The sequence below is a fragment of the Alligator mississippiensis genome, chromosome 3, assembly GCF_030867095.1.
Source record: "Alligator mississippiensis isolate rAllMis1 chromosome 3, rAllMis1, whole genome shotgun sequence".
Taxonomy (NCBI): domain Eukaryota; kingdom Metazoa; phylum Chordata; order Crocodylia; family Alligatoridae; genus Alligator; species Alligator mississippiensis.
Window position 1 is genome coordinate 1,906,834 of NC_081826.1, and position 22,732 is coordinate 1,929,565.

Below are 22,732 nucleotides of genomic sequence, written 5' to 3' on the forward strand. Positions count from 1 at the left end.
GGTGGTGAGGGCTAAATCAAGCTAACTGCCACTCCAGCTCTGTGCCCCATGCCTCTTTGGATGAGAGTCAAAGCCCTGGAAAAATCAGACCCGGGATAAACCCATCTGATTTTAGTTGCAAGAGCTTCAGGGCGTGCGTTCGTAGAAGTCGTAGTGCAAGGGGGCCGCGACTAGCCGGAGTCGGTGCCCCCAGCCCACAACGGGTGGCGTTACGACGTGGAAGAAGCTCTTAACTTCTCCCACCGGCAGAATCACACGTGTATTTCTGCGGGGACCTTGTGTGGTGGACCTGGACCCTCCATTCTGCTCCCCTTTCACACGCGCGAGTTTGGGACATAACGGACAGGTGAAATTCGTGGCTAGTCGTGGAAACCAGTGCTGGGGATGAGCATCAGAGCTGCCACGTACCAGGGCAGACCCAGGTCCATCTTGTACTTCTATTGCAACCCTCGTAGCCAAAGCACAATACCTGGTTGGTATTGCCCCAGCTAGAGAGACCGTCCCTCTGAAGGGGCCTGCCTGAAAAACCAACGACCGATTCAGCAGCATAGGAGACTCAAGAAACATAACCCTGGGAACGTGACCTCCTGTATTTCCTTGCATACAACATGCAACTCCACCCCACCAAAAAAAATCCAGCGGTTGGAAATTGGAGTTGACATTATTTGTGATAAATACGGTAAGAGCAGGCTGCCAACCAGGCTGAAGCTGGAAGCGAAACTTGCAGGGATCCCCGGGGTCAGCACAGCTCAGCTCCCTGCTGCTAAAGAGAGGACCACGTCTTCTTGCAGAGACAAGGTGCGTGCTATATTCGGAGGGCGCGTTGTATGCGAGAGAACGCGGTACCACGTGCTTGGCCACTGATTTACAACTGGAGGTGGACTCTGGACCAGAACGGGGTCAAGGAAAGGGAACACACTAGGCCCTCCAGCTTTACATCCCACACACGGCGGTGAGCCCCGAGTCATCGTTTCCTGCCCTTCCTCGGCCACAGCGGTGTCTGCAATCAAAGAGCTGGAGGTGACGCCGCGCGTGTCCCCTGGATCTGGCTTGCACAGATGAAAAGAAGAACCCCCTAGACACCCCGATCCTTCGCGCAGCAAAAGGTATTAAGATCTAGGTCCAAAACTATCCCCATGCGCCTGGCTCTTCACTCTGAATACTTCTACCATGCCGAGGGCTGGTGGGCCCCCCTGCTAGTCGCTGGATGTCCTGTCAAGTCCAACCCCGGCCTGAGGCAGGATCAGCCCTGTTCAACCATCCCACGCAAACCCATCATCTCGACTCTACGAAGACTCCCATCAACCCTGACGCAACGCGGACATCCCAGTCTAACCTGCCACGGGGTGCCCCCCACCCCCTTGTTTCTGCTATATGTGTCAGGGGCGTTTTAAGCCTCCCCGGAAGCGCCGGGTGTTGGCTGCAATCAAGACTGGGGATTTAACCGGGATGTGCCCGTGCTCCTGATGGGAGCATCACTGGGGGTTCCCGGTTAGAGGGTCTTGCCCCTCTGCTCAGGGTCAGACTGATGCCTTATTTGAGGCCAAGGAGGAGTTTTACCCCATGGTCAGATTGGTATGGACTGGGGGGTTTGCCTGCTTCTGTAGCGGGGTGCGTGGCCCTGACCCGGCACCCCCGAGTGTATAGGGACAACTTTTTACAGAAGAGGGACATTGGTTGGCCCGGTCCCCCTGCTTTCCCTGCGGCAGGTCGGGGTGTCAGGTCTCTGGTGTGGGTAGTTTCATGCAGTTTAGATGATGGTTGTCCGGGCTGGTTTGGACGGGGCTGATCCTGCCTCAAGCAGGGGTTGGACTAGACGCGAGCTAGTCCGGCCCCACTTCTCTATGACACTGTCCTCACACTGCTTCAGCTCTGAGGACACTGGGATAACACACGCACGCATCAAATCCAGCTTCAAAAGAAGAGAGAAGATCCAACTTCTTCCCCTCTTATCAGCCTCCGCGGCTCCCGATCCCAACTTCACAGCCTGTTTGCTTGGGCATAATTGCCTTGAGACTCCCATCGTCTGCAAAGCAGCCGAGGAAACGATAACACAAGTGGGCTAAAGAGAGGCTAGTATCTGCAAGGAAGCAGTGGCTGGCCGGGCTGACCCTAGGCTGGCTCTGCATCTTCTTTCATGCCTCACGTCATCAAGACAGCGTGTCTTAGACAAGCACAAAGCCCAGCGAATGTACTGCCCTTGTGCCCGGTTCCCGAAACCGCTAGGACAGCACGAGCACTTTGAGGTCTTCTACAACTTCGTCCTTTAATAAACATGAATTCAAACGTAGCTTCGCTCTTTGTAACCCCCCCACGCCTTGAAAATAAGACGCCGACAGCAATTCAACCAGAAAGGACGTGGCCTTAAAAAGTCTTAGCACTGGTTTTTAAGCACTCGTGACCAAGTGCGTTTCCAGGCAAACTAGATCCTCTTTCTAATTAGCAACTCTTTGTCTACTGGCGTTTCGTGCGGCAGGTCCTGTCACCCAGCAATAAACTACCGTCCCGTACTGGCGTGCCTGGCACTTCGGAGTAAGGATTAGTTGAGCTGCGGTTCTCGCTGACCCACCAGAAATCGGCCGGAGCTGCTCTGCTTTGAGAGAGATTGCAGATTATAAGCACATCATCACGCCTTGATTTCAGCTGATCGATGCCCGGGCAGTGCGAGAGCCCTCTGTGTTTGTACAGGGCCTGGCGCAATTCCTCCTGGCCCTTCAGACACTAACAAGATCCCCACACGGGAAACAGCAATACCACGAGACAGACGGCCCCTGCCATGCTACCAAATTAAGATTCATTTAAAACGCAGGCTTCAATCTTTGTGTGAACAGTAGATTCGGTGTTGGCAACAACTGAATGCAAAGTATTTCTAAAATCTGCTCCTCTGCCTTTCCACCCTGACTGAGGAAGAACAATTAGCTTTCTATTAATAGCACTAACGGGCTCACACCGACTGGGCACTGCAAGCTGTGCTCCGAAATCTGCAGAACCAGCTGCAACCCGGAAAACCCAGGGATTGCAATGGCCGTGCCCGGCCCCAGGAGCCCACATGCAAACGGGGTGCAAGACCGGTCCCTTAGCCTGTCCCGATGCAGGTGGGTGCAGCACCTCCACACGCGATGGGCCTGCGCCCGCTGGCATTAGCTGCTGTCTATTTGTGCTATTCCTCCCAGCTACCGGCTTCAGGAAATTCATCCATCACTAGCTTCCCCTGCGATGCCGGCCTGGGCATATCAACAATCTTCTCTTCTGCGGTCGGTGAGATTTGCTGCATTGACACGTCAGGAAGAGGCGGCAGGGTTGCACAGAGAAAAATTCCTGTTGGGACACGGATCGTGCTCCGAGACGCCGGGGCCGGTGTGCGAGAGGAGGTAACGGTGAAAGGAGGAACGGGTAGGCTGGCCTGATGAAAAAGGCTGCTAAATGTTCATGGGAGGAGAAGAGTTACTGAGAGCATGCAGTCCAGCTCGCTCCTTGGCCACCGGCCATGAGCCAAGGCAGAGAGAGAAAGGAAGACAGCATGGAGGACAGGCGTGGATTCAAAGTCACCGCCGCCAACTCGTGCCCTTTGCAAAGTCACCCCCCGGCTCCGTGCCCCCTCGGCGAAGCCAAGGGAGTCCTGCTTTCGCTCGCCCCGTCTCTCGCCGAGACGTGGCACCTTGTTGAAATGCAATTTTAAATTGGGGTTTGACCTAGTCTCGAGGAAGAATAGTTGGCCGGCTGCCCGGGGACGGGAGAAAAAGGACAGAAGTGGGGGTGGGGAGGGGAGGCTGGGATTTCACGATCCTCCGAGGAGCGGGAAGGGCATCCCTACTCGAGGAACGTGGGCGGCCGTGCACCCGGGCACAGTCAGACCGCGCCGGGGAAGCAGCTGTTACTCACTGCTGGGTTTAGGGCGACATTTATGGCCATTTATAGGGTCAGAAGACAAGACGGCTCCTGCAACAAAGGATCGTAAATGCTTACGCTTAGCCCAAGACAGCAAACGTTCAGAAGTAGCTGCTAAAAGCTTCAGCTAGCACTACCCAACGAAAGGCCCCCAAAAGATGACCTGCTATTGTTCAGTAATTCAACGATTCGAGTTGCTATCTCCGAACACGCTGTGTTAACGGCCTTTTGAAAGGCTATTAGGATTTGACAGGCCACAGGAAGCCGCAGGCAAAGAAAACAAGAGCGAACCGTTGTAAGGCAGAATCGGAGAAATAGGGCTGGCAGGGACCTGCCGAGGCTGCATCCAGCCCAAGCCCTGCCGGAGGCAGGATCAGGCTTGTCCAAACCAGCCCAGACAAACCATCACCTAAACCCTGTGTGAAACGACCGTCAGCTCTGACACGAGACATCGTGCCCGACCCTGCCCCAGGGAAAGCAGAGGGACCGCGGCAGTCAGCGTCCTGCTGCTGCAAAGGCTTTTAATATATGCTGCAGAGAGCCCAGGCCAACGCTGCAGAAAAAGACAAACTCCCCCAGTCCAGACCAGTCTGACCATACGATAAAATCCCTGCCTGCCCCAGTGCAGTGGGGCTGAGCCTGAGCGCAGGGCCAAGACCCTCTGGCCAGGACCCTGCAGCGTTGGTGCCAGCAGGAGCACTGGCACAGCCCAGCCTGGGCTGCAGCACCCAGCACTGCAGGGGGGCAGCTTAAAACCCCCCCTGACATGTGAGTTATTTACTACGCTGTGCCTCATTTAGTGCCGACACTGAAGTTCAGAGTTTTGCATCCATGCAAAACTGCTTGGGATGCACGGCTTTCACTGTGGAGAAAGAAAAATCTCTTTGGGAAACCAACACACCACAGCGAAAACAAAACAATTTCCTAATTCAGTCCTTCAGCCCCCATCCTGGCGCTGCCTGGCCAGCCAGGGAAGCTAGCCTGAATCAAAAGCAATGCTGAGAGTGAACTTCGGGCCACGTGCCATGCAGTCAAGTGCATCGAGGGATGGAGGGGAGCAGGAGCCAGGTTCTTCGCTAGCCGAGATGGAGACAAACGTGCTGCTTAATCCCATGCCGGCTCATCCACAGGTGAAGGGCAAAGCCGTGACTCAGACTCCTGCCAGGAAGAGCCGAGGGCCTGCTTGGCTGATCCCAAACTGACCGTGGACTGGACTGCCTGAGCACCCAGCGTACGAGGTGCAAATTCTTCTACCCGCAGCCGGTCGGAGCGCGATGCTTTGCATTGTCCCTGAGCCTCTGTCGTCAAAGAGCCCAGCTGCTCCGAAACAGGTGGATTCCCACTGCTGGAAGTGAGGGGACCGTGCCACCTGTCAGCTTCCTGACACCGCGTGATTTATCTGCACTGCTGCATGAAGAGGGATGGGAGGGAACCTCCTTCTCCGGGATCCTCAGAGACCCTGGGGCATGCTCCGAGCTGGCGCCCATGCACTGCATTGGTAGGAGCGCTGCCAGCAGATGGAGGGCAGTGATTCCTCCCCTTGATTCAGCACTGGAGAGGCCACATCTGGAGTCCTGTGTCCAGCTCTGGGTCCCCCTCTACAGAAAGGATGTGGACACTTTGGAGAGAGTCCAGTGGAGGGGAACGAAAATGGTTGTGGGGCTGGGGGACAGGACTGGTGAGGAGAGGCTGGGGGAGCTGGGCTGACTGAGTCTGCAGAAGAGAAGACCGAGGGGGATTGAATAGCAGCCTTCACCTCCCTGCAGGGGGGTGCAAAGAGGATGGAGCTGGGCTGGTCTCAGTGGGGGCAGATGGCAGGACAAGGAGCAATGGGCTCACGCTGCAGCAAGGGAAGTTGAGGTTGGAGATTAAGAAAATCTTTCTCACAAGGAGGGCAGTAAAGCACTGGGACAGGTCACCCAGAGAGATGGGGGAGTCTCCATCCTTGGAAGTTTTGAAGATCCGGCTGGACAGATCCTTGGCTCTGATGGTGCAGATGGGGTTGGTCCTGCTGCGAGCAGGGGGTCGGGACTAGATGTGACGTCCTTCAACCCTCATTGTCTGTGACTCTGCGATGAGGCAGTAGCTGGACACTGTTGCACTGTGGGACAAATCTTTTCCTCCAGCACCGTTCAGGATCCTGGTGTTCAGCAGGAGGTCCACCATCTGCAGCCTGCTTGAGTCATTATCTGCCTCCCTGCAGGGGGGCTGCAAAGAGGATGGAGCTGGGCTGGTCTCAGTGGGGGCAGATGGCAGGACAAGGAGCAATGGGCTCAAGTTGCAGCAAGAGAAGCTGAGGTTGGATATTAGGAAAACCTCTCACGAGGAGGGTAGTAAAACACTAGAACAGGTACCCAGAGCGGTGGGGGAGTCTCCATCCTTGGAGGTTTTGAAGACCTGGTTAGACAAATCCTCGTCTGGGATGATGTAGCTGGGGCTGGTCCTGCTTGGAGCAGGGGGGTGGACTACATAGTTTCACAGTTGGTCGGGTCAGAAGGGACCTGAGCAGATCATCAAGTCTGACCCCCTGCCATGGCAGGAAAGAGCGCTGGGGTCAAACGACCCCGGCGAGGTGCTCATCCAGCCTCCTCTTAAAGACCCCCAGGGTAGGAGCCAGCACCACTGCTCTTGGAAGTCGGTTCCAGATCCTAGCTGCCCTGACTGTGAAGCAACGCCTCCTGATGTGTAGTCTGAATCTACCCTCTGCCAGCTTGTGACCGGTATTTCTAGTTACTCCTGGGAGTGCTCGGGGAAGCAGGGACTCCCCCAATGCCTGCTGGTCCCCCTGACTAGTTTGTAGATGGCCGCTAGATCCCCGTCAGCCTTCTCTTGTGGAGGCTGAACAGGTTCAGGTCCCATCGCCTCTTCTCGTAGGGCCTGCCCTGCTGCCCCCTGACCATGCGGGTGGCCTCCTCTGGACCCTCTCCATGCTGTCCACATCCCTCCTGAAATGCGGCGCCCAGAACTGGACGCAGTACTCCAACCGCGGCCTGACCAGTGTCGCATAGAGGGGGAGGATCACCTCCTTGGCCCTGCTCGAGATGCATCTGTGGATGCATGACAAGGTGCGGTTGGCCTTCCTGACTGTGTCCCCACACTGTTGGCCCATGTTCATTTTGGCATCAATAATGACTCCAAGATCCTTTTCTGCCTCTGCGCTGATGAGAAGGGAGTCCCCAGCCTGTAGGTCTGCTGCTGGTTCTTCCTCCCCAGGTGCAGCACCTTGCACTTGTCCATTTTGAAACCCATCCTGTTCTCATCTGCCCACCCCTGTAACCTGTCCAGGTCCGATTGCAGTCTATTCCTCCCTTCTAGCATGCCCACTTCCCCCCACATCTTAGTGTCATCTGGAAATTTGAACAAGGTGCTTTTCACCCCCTCGTCCAAGTCGCTGATGAAGATGTTGAACAGTGCGGGCCCAAGGACCGAGCCCTGGGGGACCCCACTGCCCACGTCCCTCCAGGTCAAAAATAACCCGTCCACCACCACTCTCTGGGTGTGGCCCTCCAGCCAGTTAGCGACCCATCTGACTGTGTAGGTGTCGACGCCACAGTCCCTGAGTTGTTGATGAGAATGGGGTGAGAGAGTGTCGAAGGCCTTCCTGAAGTCGGGAAAGACTACGTCCACTGCTACCCCTGCGTCCAAGGCTTTTGTGCCCTGGTCGTAGAAGGCACCAGGTTGGTCTGACAGGACCTGCCTCGAATGAACCCATGCTGGTTACCCCTAAGCGTCACCTCCGCTGCCAACACCTTGCAGATGTGCTCCTGGATAATTTTCTCAAAGAGCTTCCCCAGGACCGAGGTAAGACTAGCTGGCCTATAGTTTCCTGGGTCCTCCTTCCTCCCTTTTTTGAAAATGGGAACCACACTGGCCTTTTTCCAGTCCTCCGGCACCTCTCCAGAGCACCACGAGTGCTCGTAAAGCCGTGCCAGGGGTCCCTCAATGACCTCTACTCATTCCCACAGCACCCTGGGGTGGAGATCGTCAGGACCAGCTGATTTAAATACATCCAGTCCCTCCAGAAGTTCGCTGACTTGATCCTCACTGACCCTAGGCCTGGGTGCACCTCCCCTGGGGCCTATGGGGGTCCCAGTGGGGGGGATGTCCCTGTCCCTGCTCAGAAAAATGGAGGCAAAAAGTCTGTTAAAGAGGTGAGCTTTACCGTCTGGTGCTACCACCAGATTTCCTAGCGTGTCCTGCAGAGGCCTCACATTCATAGATGTTAGATGTTAGGGTCGGAAGGGACCTCAATAGATCATCGAGTCCGACCCCCTCATCGAGTCCGACATTGTTCGGCACCTTCTTTTTACCCCCCATGTATTTAAAAAAGGACTTCTTGTTGTCCTAGATCCAGGTCGCTAGTCCCAGTCCCATCTCCGCCTTGGCCTTCCCGACCACCCCCCTGCAGCCCCGAGCACCCGAGGTGTAGTCCTCCCTGGTGATGGCCCTCGCTGACATCAGGTGCACGCCTCCCTTTAGTTAGATGTTCCCGGTGCTTCTGGTGAGCCAGGGGGGCTTTTGTGCCCTCTTGCCCCCTTTGATCTGTGTTGGGATTACCTCCCTTTGGGCTTGGAGGATCGTCTCCTTCAGGAACAACCACTCTTCTTGGACACCCGACTCCTCTCCCGTCCGGGACCTCAGTGCCTCCTGACTAGTCTCCTTGCCGCATTGAAGTCCACCCTCCTGAAGTCCAGGGTTGCTGCCTTGCTGCAGGCCTTGGACACCCTGCGCTGGATGGTGAATCCCAGCAGGCAATGACCGCTGTCGCCCAGGTGGTCGAGCACCCACAGACCCCGCACCAGGTCGTCACCCGTGGCCAGCACCAGGTCCAGCAAGGCGTCTCCCCTGGTGGGGCTGTGCACCTCCTGGGTTAGGTGGAGGGCCTGTATCTCGGCTAGGAACCTGCGTGAGCGGTCAGACCTGGCTGCCTGCTCCTCCCAGCAGATATCCAGGTAGTTTAAGTCAAGGGACATGGTCATCATGGGTGACCTAATAGCCTCCGCAAGCTGACCTGAAAAGTCCCGGTCCAGCTCTTCCCCCTGGGGGGTCCCCAGCTGTGACCCCCTGAGGTCCCTTCAACCCTCACAGTCTGTCATCCTATGAGAGGGAGGTGGGCGCGTGATGAGATCCAAGCTAAACGCTGCTGGCAGGGACATGCCATCACTACCTCCTTGAAGTGCTCTCATGAGAGAGTTTCCGTGGTCAGGGTTTAAAAACCCTGGGGACCCGAGGAGATCACTAGGCTGCTTCAAATCAAGAAACAACAAGAACAGCAGACGGGAGCACAAAGGTAGGCCCAGAAATGGCACCCTGCAGCCACAGGCTGGTGGAAGGAAAAATGCTGCTTGCTGTGAAGCCGAGTCCTCCCAGGCCTCTCCAGAAGCAGATTTATAGCCGTGACCTGCGTCTCCACGCAGAGCGCAGTGCAAGGGGCTGCTCCACTCCCGGATCTGAGAAGCAAATAGCTCCGGGAAAACACAAGCGTCTGCAAACCCAGAAGCGAGCTGATGGAGCGCGCCTGCTCTCTGTGCTCATGCCCGGCCATATGCGCCAGCATTTTGCAATGAGCCTCTTGCCCAACCCAGAAGCTCAGTGCAGTTGGAGGGAATCTGTCATTCAAGCTGTCACACAATCACAGGACATGTAGTGGGGGCCCACAGCTGGACACAGGACTCCAGATGTGGCCTCCCCGCTGCCGAATACAGAGGAAGAATCGCTGCCCTCGATGTGCTGGCAACGCTCCTACCGGCACAGCCCAGGATGCCGTCCGCCTTCTTGGCAACCAGGGCACACTGCTGGCTCAAATTTGCGAGAGATGCCTGGGACACAGAACATGACAAGCATTTCAGTACAAAGGGACTATTTTTAACCACAAATCACCCTGCTGACGTGTGAAGTGCCACCGCGTCTTGCCTGCATCAGAACCAGATGATCGCCTTTTCGAGCAGGCAACTCTTGCAAAACCAAATCTACCCGGAAAAAAAAAAAAGGAAGAAACCCTACAGATTTGGCGAAGGTTAGGACACTCATCACATTTCCAGTGACCCATTCATGGCCCGATTCCTGGTTCCTCCGTTCTCTGAATAACGCAATGCCCAGCAAGCGAGTCATAAAGGATGGTGTTTGCTTGGCGTCTTTCACTAAGCGCCATCCGATGCCTGTTGAGCACCCAGGCCAAGAGGCAGAGAAGGAAGGAAGGGTGGAAGGATGGATGGATGTTGTTTCTGGTTCTTAATAGTCTGCAATGGTTATACCGCAGCATCTTTCAGAGATAGCAGCGAGGAGGAGAGCCCGTGCTCCAGGCGCGTGGCATTGCTTCTCCACCTCGTCGGTGCAGCAGGACTCTACTGCAAGCTCTGAGCTTGGAGAAACTGGTCCGATGCCGGGGGGTCAAACCCCTGCTGGTCCCAAGAGCCAAGCAAGCCTCCCCTCTTTGTGTCCCACCCCGCCATGGCCCACGATAGCTGACAGGACTGCACAGATGTGCAGAGCTCCGAAGTCCACGTGCAACCTCTCCCACACACGTGGATGCTGCAGGAGAGGGGACTGGAGAAGAACCGTGCTCGGCTTTCATCCAGGCAGCATGGAGCCCTTAGGACCTGCTGACAACTGCCTGCCGGGTTTGGGATTCACCCCTGACTCCTGCTAGGACCCCACTGAGTCTCAGACATGGTCCTCCAGCTCCTGGGATGTGCCCGAGAACAGGAACTGCTGGAGCCATCTTGAAGGGCGCAGAGAGGGTGCAAAGAGCTCTCTCACCTCCACCCGGTGTGGTCTGCTCTCTTCCCACCCCTCCTCCAGCCGCAGCATCATCCAAGGGCCAGACCTGCACAACCCAGGCTACAGGGCAGCTGGGAACGGCCCATGTATGGGAATAAAGACCTTGCATCCCCCATGGGCTTAGACTAGACATCAGGAGGCGCTACTTCACAGTCAGGGCAGCTAGGACCTGGAACCGACTTCCAAGGGAGGTGGTGCTGGCTCCTACCCTGGGGGTCTTTAAGAGAAGGCTTGACGTTTACCTGGCTGGGGTCATTTGAGCCCAGTTTTCCTCCTGCCCAGGCAGCGGGTCGGACCTGAAGATCTACAAGGTCCCTTCCGACCCGACTTCTATGAATCGATGGGGGGTTTTGCCTTCCTCTGCAGCAGGGGCACAGCCTGGGCCTGGGCTCCCTGCAGCATCCATGACCCCCCTGGCAGCAGCAGGACTTTGGCAGCTGCGACCCCCCTGTATCCCAGGGGTAGGGGCGATGCCTGGGGCTGTGTCGGGGCAACTGTGCCGTGTGGCTGAGGTCGGACACGGGTTTGTCTGGGGGGTTTGGACGGGGCTGATCCTGCCTTAGGCAGGGCTTGGACTGGATGTGACCCCGCAGCTCCCTGCCAGCCCAACTTCTCAATGATTTTATGATTTCTCTGGAAATAAAGCCAAGCAACCTGCCCCTCAAACCTCACCCCATCTTTTATCTGTGTTGTAGGTATTCAGAGCAACCACCTGCCCAGCAAAGCTAGCCCTGCCTGCCACCGGGACCTGGACCAGGACAGCTACATTGCTGCCAGGAGTGCAAATCCAAGGTTTATTTATTTTTTTACTAACAATCTGCAAGCTTTTTACTGACTTTTTTTTAAATAATGCTTTTTTTTTTTCTTTACTGTTATATCTTTTACCAAATGTAAATGTAACTCTTCTGCCGGGCCCTGCCCTGGTGCCAGGCCCCGGTTAGAAGGGCTGGGGTGAAATTTTATGGGTTTTATGTCAACAATAGGAAAAAAGTTTGGGTGTCAGTAAAAAGTTTGCAGTAAAAACCTGCTGTCTTGGGTTGACAACCCTGCTTGACTGCAACGATGGTTTTACACTGTGCTGCCCAGCCCTCAGGGATCCCATACGCACCCCCACAGCCTGATATCCCTAGCTGCACCCTGCACTACGCTGCTCACCCCTGCCCCCAGCCTTACCCCTGCTGACCCTGCCTCCCCCATCCAGCATGGACCCCCAAAGAAGCCTACCTGCAACCCAGCAGTATTACAGACAGCCTGGGACACACTAACAGCACAAAGCTGAGAAAACTCTCCCTGCAGAGCGATGTGCTCCCTCTTGGACAGCAGATAGTGCTGCTGTGTTTTGTCTGTCCAAGCTTCAATCAAGCGAAGTCTGCTTAGTGTTTTTATTGATGACTAAATTTTTTATTTTTACTGATAGCTGGCAACCCCAGCGGTTGCAGAAAAGTAATGGTGATGGGCACTACTGACTGTGCTGCCAAGCACTGGCACGGGAGACACTGGGCAAAGTGTGACGGCACATCCTCCATTGGCAGAAACTGCATTCAGGGAATGGGGACAGCAGAATGGTTGTGCTCCTAATGCCATCCTGTTCTCTCTTGCAAGCACTCAACCAACTGACTGCCCCTTACAAGCCCCATATGGGAGGTTTTGCACCCACTGCCAAAACATTGAAGCTGTGTGCTTCTGCAGGCCCAGACCTTGGGCTCTGCCCCCACTCCTGTGACTGAGGTCACTGGAGCCGCGTCAGGCCACCCAGCCTGCCAGAACATCACGGGAGCGGACAAAGATCTGTTACAGGAAGGCTGCAGATAAGGCCCTTGCTGCAGAGGATGCTGCTGCTTAGGCCCTTCAATGAGGAGGTTTAATTACTTTAATCCATTTAAATATAATGCATTTTACTGATATTAGCCAGATAAATGGCTCCGATAGTATTATTTGTGCCAAATTACACTCAGATTTGTGCTATTTAACCTACTTTACTGGAGCAGCATCCATCTGAGCCCGGAGCCTAAGAGACTGGGAATACAGCAGAGGGAGATGTATTCTTTCCCGGGATCTCCCGTTCTTCCGGGCTGCAGTATCGTCTCCTGTAAAAAACACACAGTCCTTTCACTTTCTGAAGCGCCACAATGGAGATGTCCATCGAGAGGATGGAAACGGGCAGAGACAATGACCAGGACAAACAGCTCTTGCCTTGGTTGTGCAGCACATGCCGACCAGGCCGTGGTAGTGTAAAGAGATGTCTGTGCCTGCAGGAAGGGACTGGAAAATGCTTTAAAACCACATCTCTGTAGACCAGCAGTGGCTTTAGGAGCCCAGTGCATCCCTCCCCACCCCAGTATTCGCCCAGGCGAGCTCACTCTGATGGCTTATCTAGGCAGGGTCTGCAAAGACTTACCTATAAGGGCACACAAAAAGCTTGTCTGTATGCAGCCCCAGTCCCCTTCCCCAAAGCAAGAGCTAAGCATGAAATCTAGACTTCCCTTATCACACAGAATATAGCACATAACCATATGTCTCAGAAACACAGAATCCTAGAAAACGAGGGTTGGAAAGGACCTCAGGGGGTCGCATCTAGTCCAACCCCCTACTCACAGCAGGACCAGTCCCAACTACATCATCCCAGCCATGGCTTTGTCTAGTCGGGTCTTAAACACCTCCAAGGATGGAGATTGTACCACCTCTCTGGGTAACCTGTTCCAGTACTTTACTATCCTCCTCAAGAGAAAGTTTTCCCTATTTCCAACCTCAACTTCCCTTGCTGCAGCTTGAGCCCATTGCTCCTTCTGTCATCTGCCCCCACTGAGACCAGCCCAGCTCCATCCTCTTTGCAGCCCCCCTGCAGGGAGGTGAAGGCTGCTATTCAATCCCCCTCCGTCTTCTCTTCTCCAGACTCAATCAGCCCAGGTCCCTCAGCCTCTCCTCACCAGTCCTGTCCCCCAGCCCCACAACCATTTGCATTGCCCTCCACTGGACTCTCTCCAACGTGTCCACATCCTTTCTGTAGAGGGGGACCCAGAGCTGGACACAGGACTCCAGATGTGGCCTCCCCAGTGCTGAATAGAGGGGAAGAAGCACTGCAACAGGCCTGATTGCCTGGGATCGAACAGTGCGCACGGGGCAGCGCTGTAACCCACCTTAGTCTCATTGCCAGAAAGCAGCAATGCTATGCAGCCTGTGTCCTTGGAGGGCAAAGCAGAAAGGGCAGTGGGGTATTGAGAGCTCCCCCAGTTGGAGTTTGCAGTCTAGCAGCCCTTGCACCAGGGCCAGACATGGCTCCTCAGGCCTCCCTCATTGCATCGGTCAAACCCTTTGGGACCCCAGGGTCAGTGTGGACAGACAGGCATGATGGGCTTTGCAGAGAGTCTCTGCACAGAGCTTTGGTTAAAATGTGAGAGGGTCCAGGCTGTTTGGAAAACATCCCAGCCTCCCAAAGGCAATGGCCCTCACCTGGTCCATCCTTCCAACCCAGGTGCCCTCCAGCCAGGCTAGCAGCACGTGCTGGGTCTTTGGAGCCCAAGCCGCAGCCCCTACCCCTAAAAAGCCAAGCTGTTTGGTCCTCCCACACCGGATATCCTGGGCTGGAGTCGTCTCCTTCTGCAAGTCCTCTGTAAAGCCAACCTGACTACACTGGACTCCCCTCCACAGCCCCCAACCCCAGCCCAGGGTCTCCAGAGACCGTCCCAATGTCCTGTTTCTGCTGCATCAAGGGTGGGACCCCACCTGCCAGTGCTTTCCACGTTTCCAGACCTGCATTTCACTCTTCAGACACTCTCGATAGTAACAGCTTCACAATTCTTCATCGTTACAGAACGCACGACCCATCAAATGCACGCACCTCCGTCAAAGCTGGGTGCAGAAGATCCCGGGGTGCGAAGCCAGCGGAGGGCTGGCATGGATACAGAGCTCTCCCTGCGCCACCCGGGAAGGAAGATGAGCTAGACCAAACGTGGCATAAATACGGCAGATCTAGGTTGAGCTCTATTATGCTGCGTGCTGCTACAAGAATAGAGAGGACAGGCTGCTAACATCCACCGCCCTCCCTCCCCCTGGTGACAAGGTGCGGAGACGTTCGAGCAGAGGCAGGGGGAGAGGAAAACAGCGGCTGACCTTTCACTGCCACAGAAGCGGGGGAGAGGCGGTGGAGTGGAGTCCTACAGAAAATACGACTCGCTTCGGAGATGGAGGCTATAAATAGGATGAGCGCTGCGGCTGGGAGCTAGAAAGCAAGAGCAATGGATCCGAGCGCTCGTCCTCATGCAACGCTATGCCCTGCCCCGCGGCCCGCTGGCTTTGGAGCATGGGAGCCATCGCAGCCCAGCGATGGGCTCTAATCCCGACTCCATCTTGCTCTCACCCTGGACGAGCCCTTCTGTGCCGCGATTTCCCCTTGTTAATTAGGGGGAGCACCCACATTTCCAGGAGGCTTCGTGGCTGAATGCCTGTGGGGTGCTGCCGGGTTCTCGTTTTACGGAGGCAAGACGTCGGCTGCTGTCATGCCCATGGCAAGCCATGCGTTGTGTCGGGTGAGGGGAGTCTTATGCAGAGTCTGGATTCTGGTTGCATGGACTGGTTGGGATAGGGCTGATCGAGCTGGACTAGATGCTGTCTGGGGATCCCTTCCGGCCCTGCTTCTCTATGCCGCTCTTAACACACATCACTGGAAAACACGAACCGGTGTGCTCCTACAATGCTCTTGAAGTCAAATCGTTCCAAAAGACCCTGTTCTGGGTCATGCATGTGCATGAAACATGTCAGGCCAAACAGCGAATGCAAAACCCTGCAAACCCAGGTGTGTGGGCCCAAGGCGTCCTCAGTGTCGCGTATACCAGAGGGTATCAGCATCTGCATCCAGCTAGCCCAAGAAGGAGGTGGAGAGGTGAAATGCTTGCAAACCAGAGCCCGAAGCAGCTCAGGCAGGGCGCTCCCATCATGCCCAGCCCAGGTCAGACCCTGCTAAGCACAGGTGCTGGTCTGCATCCTGGCTCCTAGCTGCAGGAAATGCCAAGGCTGGAGGGACATGACAAAGGTGGTCTTTGCCTGGCGATCCGGCTGGAAGGGAAGGGCGAGCTCACGCCCCGGCCTGTGCCCAGCTGTTCAGTCAGGAAACCCAAATGATTTGCTGGTAACGAGGGGTGGGGGTGAGCCTTTTGAGCTGGCCTGAATATCAGGCTCCTTCCACGCCCTGCTCCCACCACAGCCCCGACGCCTGCCCGGCTTCTGTCTGCACCCCAATTGCCCCGGGCACTGCGTGCCCCTGCCCCGACGGTGAAAAACCACCTTCCTGGTATCAAATCTTCCTCTGCTCTGCAGTAGTTCAGCCACATTGATTCATGCCCAGGCCTCTGTGGCAGGGAGGACTCTTGTTCTCCCTCTTCATACTTGAGAAGTTGGGCTGTGCCAATGCTCCTGCTGGCATCAACCCGCAGGGTCCTGGCTGGAGGGTCTTGCCCCCGCACTCAGGCTCAAACGAATGCTGCACTGGAGGAAGGAGGGGATTTTCCCTCCCAGTCAGACTGGTTCAGACCAGGAAGGTTTTGGACCTTCTCAGGACTGGGTCAGCTATGGAGACCGCTGGATCTACTCCATCCTCACCTGCAAGGAGTAAGCCAGTACCCACTGGAGATCCACATCGGCCCAAGCATGCATTTGCTCGTTGGGATTTTAAATCGGTTTAGACTCCGGTGCAAGCCGCCATGACTCGATTCCACGCGGGAGAAGGCTCGTTATTACCGCCAAGATCAATTCCTCCCTCCTCGTCCGCCAAGATGCGGCTCATATATGAAACACCGAGCAATTGGTGCAATGCTGGAGTTAAGAGACTGTCAGCTATAATTTAATTCCTGTATTGGCTTCCTGCATGTTGCTCCGATTAAAAATCCCACGTCACCCTGGGGAGGCTCAAGAAGAACAAGCCATCCCCTTCTCCGCTGCGGTTTGGTGGTTCGTAGCAGACACTAATTATTACCCCATCTTGTACTTTATCTGGGAGAACGCAGCAGACTGCCTGTAGTTACCATTACAATCAACCTGCAAGTAATCAATTGAACCACACCATTCATAAAGCAACATGATGCTAGATTTGCCAAGGCAAGCTGCTAACAGTTTGAAGTGGCAGCTAATAACTGTAATAAGCTAAAAAGTTTCTTCGTTATGGCAGTCGTCCTTTAAAAAGGAGCACGAGTGCTTTAAAAGTCTCAGGAAGGACTTGCCTTATACTGTGAATTTGTGTCTTAGGGCAGAGCCGCTCCATCCTAGAGAGTTTTTTTTGTCAGGGCGCTTAAAAAAAATCCTCACCAAGAGCTGCAGAAATCGTTCCACAATTAGGCAAGGAGCACAAAATACAAGCCTCCCCCCCGCCCCGTGCTCTCCAGGAGCAGCTGGCTCGACTGCCATCTTAAATAAGAGGAACCACGTCCTCAGTAGGCTTTGGGGCTACCGTCGTCTACACCCCACGAAGGCAGCTGCAGCCTTTCACCCAGCTCCTCTCTGCAGGTGCCACTCTGCCCTGCCTCATCAGTGCTACATATCAAGGCCCCTCTTCATTTCAGCTGTATCAGAGGGCATGAAAAGTTTGAAAAGAAGCAGCAAAATTTAGCACAGGAACCCATTAATGGCCAGGGGGGATAAATAAGACCAATTCAAATGGCTGGTCACATCAGTTATCCTGTTTCAGAGTGACAGATAATCATAGAAAATGAGGAGTTTTTCCTAATATCCAACCTCAACTTGCCTTGCTGCAACATGAGCCCATTGCTCCTTGTCCTGCCATCTGCCCCCATTGAGAACAGGCTTCTGGCCTCTGGACGTGATGCACTTTCCACGTAGCCCCGCGGATCTCAACCCCAGCAGGGACACGGCTCCTTCAAGGTTCACCACCCTAGTGCTAACCACTGCTGACAAGTTTGCCTTGCAAACAGGAACACACGAGAGAGACCGGAGAGCAAGGGAGGATCCGACACCCTGCTCTCCCAGGAGATGCATTAAAAAAAATGGTGAAAGTAATCAAGCTAACGAACTGAGGCTGAGAGATGAGAAAAGCAACAGCTGGCAAGCTCTGCTCTGCACTGGTGGAAAGGAGGCAGTCCTGAACACCAGATTTCTACTGTCGAGTCTGCTGACAAAGCTCCACCTGAGAGGCAGGTAGCCGTGGTAGTCTGAAGTCAGTCGGAAAGCAGGGCAGTTGGGCACCGCAAATGAAAGCTGGAGAGAAACCAGCTCTAGAGTTGTTACGCATCTCCAAGCACTAACTCGGGAGCTGTGTGGCTCTTTTTCTAGATCACCAGTCATTGCTATGGTGTGATAATGTAGCCGGTCTCAAGTCACTGCCTGATTCACCAGTTCATTGCGTGATAAGTACCTTGCACATGTGGCTATCTAAATTCATTGCCCGACTCACCACTTAATAGCACGATAATTGCTTTTCATATGTGGCCATCCAAACTGATCGCCCAACTCACCAGTTAATTGTGTGATATATTAAGTGTGTCGCGTCGCAGAGGCCTTATAGACTAAGATATGTAAAGACAGCACAAGCTTTCACGGACCCAAGTTCCCCTCGTCAGCGCTCAATCTGCCCAGAAAAGAGGAGGGGAAAGAGTTGAGCTCCCTCCCACACCCCACCAGCTCTCCACCCCGAGGAGCCGAGGCTTGGGTGCTGACGGATTCAGACTAGGAAAACGAATGGGGAATTATAGCCCTGCTGAAAACAAGTGGTGGCAAATCACACCAGGTAGCTCTCACAGCTGTGAGGGGAGGGGAGCATGGTGTGTGGGAGAGAGAGAGATCAAGCGGGGACTTTTTCTGCACAGAACCTGTTTTGAGCAATGAACCTGCGCCCTTTCTGGACACCTCCGTATTGGCAGCTGGAAGGAGTTTGGAAAGCATCGGCTAAGGAGCCAGCTGTCATAGTCGCACTCGGCCCAGGAGGCCTGGAGTGAAGGGTATCGAAAGCTGACTGCCCACCTCTGTGCCTGGAAAGTCCCGCTGCCTGGCTGTGGATTTCTATCGCCTGGTGCCGGCACGGTCCCCTGCGCATCCTGCTCTCTCTCCACCGATGCCTTGCAATGGCAAAGAGTCTGGTGCCCAGCAAGCAGCTTCTTTCCCTGAAGTGCTCTCCTCTCCCCCATGCCCGCTCACCAAAACCCTGGAGACGAGCAACAGCAAAGCATGTGTGTGCATTGGTAAAAGCCAGAGAAACAGCTGGGGACCCCAGGCAAGACCCTGTCAACCAAACAGCACCCCCCTGCAATCACTGGGACCTAACGAGAAAGGCCCAAAGAGACCAAGCAGAGCAGCAAGGGCACGTGACAAGAGACAGATGCTGCTACAGCGAATCCTCGTGTCCCCAGGTGCAGCTATGCCAAGACTCCTTCCTAGCTCTGAATCAGGCACATTTTTTGGTCTTTGTCTTATTGATTGTACTCTGCTCGGCATCAGGCTGGGTTCCAGCTACAAGGGGCTTGGAGAGGGGAGCTAATGTCCTGCCCCGGTTGCTCACAACTTGATGAATGCAGTCCAGAGCAAGTTGTGACCGGCCCGGAGACCCATCTAGGGAAGAAGAGAGTCACGGAGCCCTGCACCACCCCTCCCTACCTGGGCAGGACAGTCCCGAAACGGGAACATCAAGTCCCGGTCCCGGATGCACAATCCGTGCAAGGATCTGGGTTTTTTATTCACCGCAGGAAATGGCGGGTTTCCCCTTGCAGGCTGGCAGCACCCCAACCTGCAAGAGGCTGCGGGGAGCGGGAGAAGGGGGTGCCACGTGCATGGGCACCTGCGCACACATGCACATGGCCAGGAACACAGCCCCAGGCAGTGGTGGAGAGCAGCTCCTCCACCTGCCTGCAGGTAAGTCCAGGGGGTAGAGGGGGTGATTGAGCCCCCACGGTCAGGGAGGGAGTGGGGCAGGGGCTGGACCTGCAGGTGCTGCCCAGCCAGGGTGGTGCTTGGGGCCTGGGGCCAGAGCAAGGAGCCGGATAGAGCCACAGGTGGCAAGAGAGAGGCCAGCTCCTCGCTGCTGTGCACCCTCCTGGGAGGGGGCATGTGCCCTCCAGATTTGTGCACGGGGTGGGGATGGACGCAGGCTGTCTGCTGCGGGGGCACAACCCTGCACCATCTCCTCCGCTGCTGCCGGATGGGCAGGGGGCACCTTGCCCTAGCACAGCCCCTTCTTCTCAAGCAGATGCAGCCGTCAGGGGCCCAGAACCCGTCCCAAACGGGTCTCGTTTCCTGCAAGAGGGCAGCCTGAGCCGTCTTGGGTTGGCTTTCAACTCAGGCCTGCACCTGAGCACGTGTAAGAGGTAAAGGGGTCTTTGGTGCTGGGCATGACTTGGGCTCAGACCGTGCAAAGAAATGGCCTTTCTGTGCCAGGCCGGTCACCGGCCCTGGCATTTTGGAGCCGGGCTGGCAAGCCCTCAAGGAACAAACGCCGTACGGCAGATTTGCAATGCTCCATATGCTTCTCCCCAGATGCTTCTGCCCGCCCTCCCAAAACCCCGCGTTGACTAAACCGATTCATCCTAAGCGGCCCCACCAGAGTGCAATTACAGCGGGGCTGGGCCGGGGAGTTCAATTCTTCCGTTCTGGAGACAAAGCCCTCGCCTCCGGCTGCTGCACCAAAACCACCATTTATTGTTGCTGGTTTATTATGTTCCCACCCTTTAAAGCTCCGAGGGGAGCGGCAAAGCCAGGATGACTCACCCCGCCAGCCTGGATTTTGGTGCCACGCTAGGCTTTCACTGCCACTTGTTTCTCCAGACCCCCCCACACTGGCAGCCCTGCGAAAAACACTCAAGGGGCAATTTATACACAGCCGGTAGGACTGGCTGAGCAGCAATTAAGCCTTTCTTCCAAAGCCTTCTCCCACACGCAGGCTCCCTCGCAGCTCTCTGAACTCCAGGCAGCCTGTTATACTTTCCTGGTCGCGCTGCAACCCCGGGGCAGTGGGAGGGGCGGCCACGTTATTAGGCTGATCCGATGCCTCTGATGATTGGCATGAGAGGCTTTCGGATGATAGGAGACTAACGAGGCCGGGCCTGTTCAGAGCAGAAAAGAGATGCTTGAGGAGGGACGGGAGAAGGGTTTACAACATGCTAGACGGCACAAAGTCAATAGGGATTTATGATCTCGCACCATGTAAGAACTAAGGGTTGCAACGTGAAGCCAAGCCGGCAGGTTAAAACTAACCCCAGGCAGTTCTTCCCCCACAACAGGGCATTACGGCCGGGACTCGCCTTCTACCTGCCTTCCTCACCTCTCCACATCCCGTCTGCACGTTGCAATGACGTGCACTTCCCTTCCCCACATCTTTTGCAATCGTTCTCACATCTTCAAAAAGCCTTAAGGCAGCCTGGCTGGTTTTGCGGTTCAAGCCTGGAGACCGGGGTCTAATCCCTGCTCTGCCCCAACGCTGGAGAAGTCGCTACCTTTGCTGCCTCTGTCCATCCGCACGTGACATGGGTGAAATCCCAACCTACGAGACAGGAGCGTGGAAAGCCTGGGGCTGTCCGTCAAGTGCTTGGTGGGAGGCTGGACAGAAGGACAAGGTGGCACTAAGTCATTCAAAGGGACAGCAAAAGGAAGCATTTGAAACCACTCGTGCCCTGTGCTGCCTCCGGCTTCAGAGGTCCTATAGGATCAAGCCGGAAGGGATCTCAAGGTCCCATCTAATCCAGCCCCCCTGCTCCAGGCAGGATCATCCCCAACTCAGTCATCCCAAGTAAGCATCTGTCCAACCTGCTTTGGAAAGTTTCCAAGGATGGAGATGCCATGACATCTCGAGGTGCCCATTTCAGAGCCTGACCACCCTCGGGATCCAAGCTCCTCATCTCCAGCTGAAATTTCCCCTGCTGCAGCTTGAGGCTGCCGCTCCTAGACCTGTCTCCGACGGCCGCAAAGAAAAACTCATTCACTGAACGAATTCAGGTCTCAAGGGAAAGCACCAAAGTCTAGACCCTGGCCCAGGGAAGAGAGGATGCTTCGTGCTAACACCTGCCAGGCGAGCTCCGTCAGCAACTGCGACAGGAGGGTTGGCACGAAGCGAGCGTGTTCAGAGTCCCGCTGAGCAACGGAGGCTGCTGCAGGGGCACGTGGACGTGGGCACGGGTGGACACAAACACCACACTCTTCCAATGTCTCCCAAACCGGGGGAGAGGGAGCCCTGGGCTGCCACCAGCAAGCAGCAGAGAGGGGAGAGAAGCCACATGCCAGGCAGGGGTGCAAGGGAAGCCCAAGCCCTGCAGCAGCACCTGGTCCCCCCGGCGGAGAGGAGAGCGGGGCGCGATGTTTTGCTGCCGCTGCAAGCTCCGGGCATTCCTGCCGCCTCTGCTGAACAGCCTCCTCCGACCACGCGCGGCCGCATTAAAAGGCCTTCTCTCCCCGGGAGAGAAGAGCCGTTTGTGCCCGCAACCACATGCCAGCCACCGGCGCCAGCCCTTTCTTCTCTTAGCAGAGGCCCCGGCAGACAAAGCCGGTCTTGGATCCAGCGCTGGCCACCACGGCCCACGGCTCATCATAAAGGGAGGCCTTGTGCTGCAGCCGGCGTGCTTCCTTCCTCGCGCTGGGGAAGGCCGCGGCCTGAGGGGCCAGCTGCAGCACAGCTGTCTCGAGAGGGAGGTTTTCAACAGCTCCGGCGGCTGGGGGACCCGTTGCAGAAAGTCCTTGGTTGGCCAACACTACCAAAGGGTGATACAACTGCAGGCCACATTGACGTGGTAGCCCTACTGCCCCACCAGCCGCACAGCCCTGGGTGGGCTCCATGGGGAGCAGTGTCATGGCCAGCTCATTAGGTCGGCGGCCGGCTAATTGCCCCTGTGGCTCCATAGCTAGCTTGCTCTCCGTGGTCCCTCGGAAGCAGCCACCTTGCCCCTGCTGCAGGCTGCAGCATGCAGCCGTGGTGCCAGTCCCCTGGACGAGGAGTCGTCCTCGCCAGCTGGAGAATGCACGCCAGCCCCTTCTCCCACCTGGGCGGTGCCCGGCCTGTCCGCGGCCGACAGCCCCAGCCCAGAGCAGGCTCCAAAGGGAAAACAACCCTCTCCACTCTCTCCAGACTTGAGAAGCGGCA

General features: G+C 55.8%; 1 protein-coding gene across 2 annotated transcripts in view; it reads right to left on the reverse strand.

Moving 5' to 3' along the window:
* ARHGAP39 (Rho GTPase activating protein 39) overlaps positions 1–22,732 on the reverse strand; it is a 167,303-nt gene that overhangs the window by 89,096 nt on the left and 55,475 nt on the right. Inside the window, exon 2 of one of the 2 annotated variants that reach the window (XM_059723676.1) lies at positions 12,644–12,755. The exons of the other annotated variant lie outside the window; for it this stretch is intronic. Within the exon in view, the coding sequence (XP_059579659.1) occupies positions 12,644–12,663 (20 nt within the window). The 5' untranslated portion in view covers positions 12,664–12,755. The remainder of the gene's footprint in view (positions 1–12,643; positions 12,756–22,732) is intronic. 2 annotated transcript variants of the gene reach the window in all.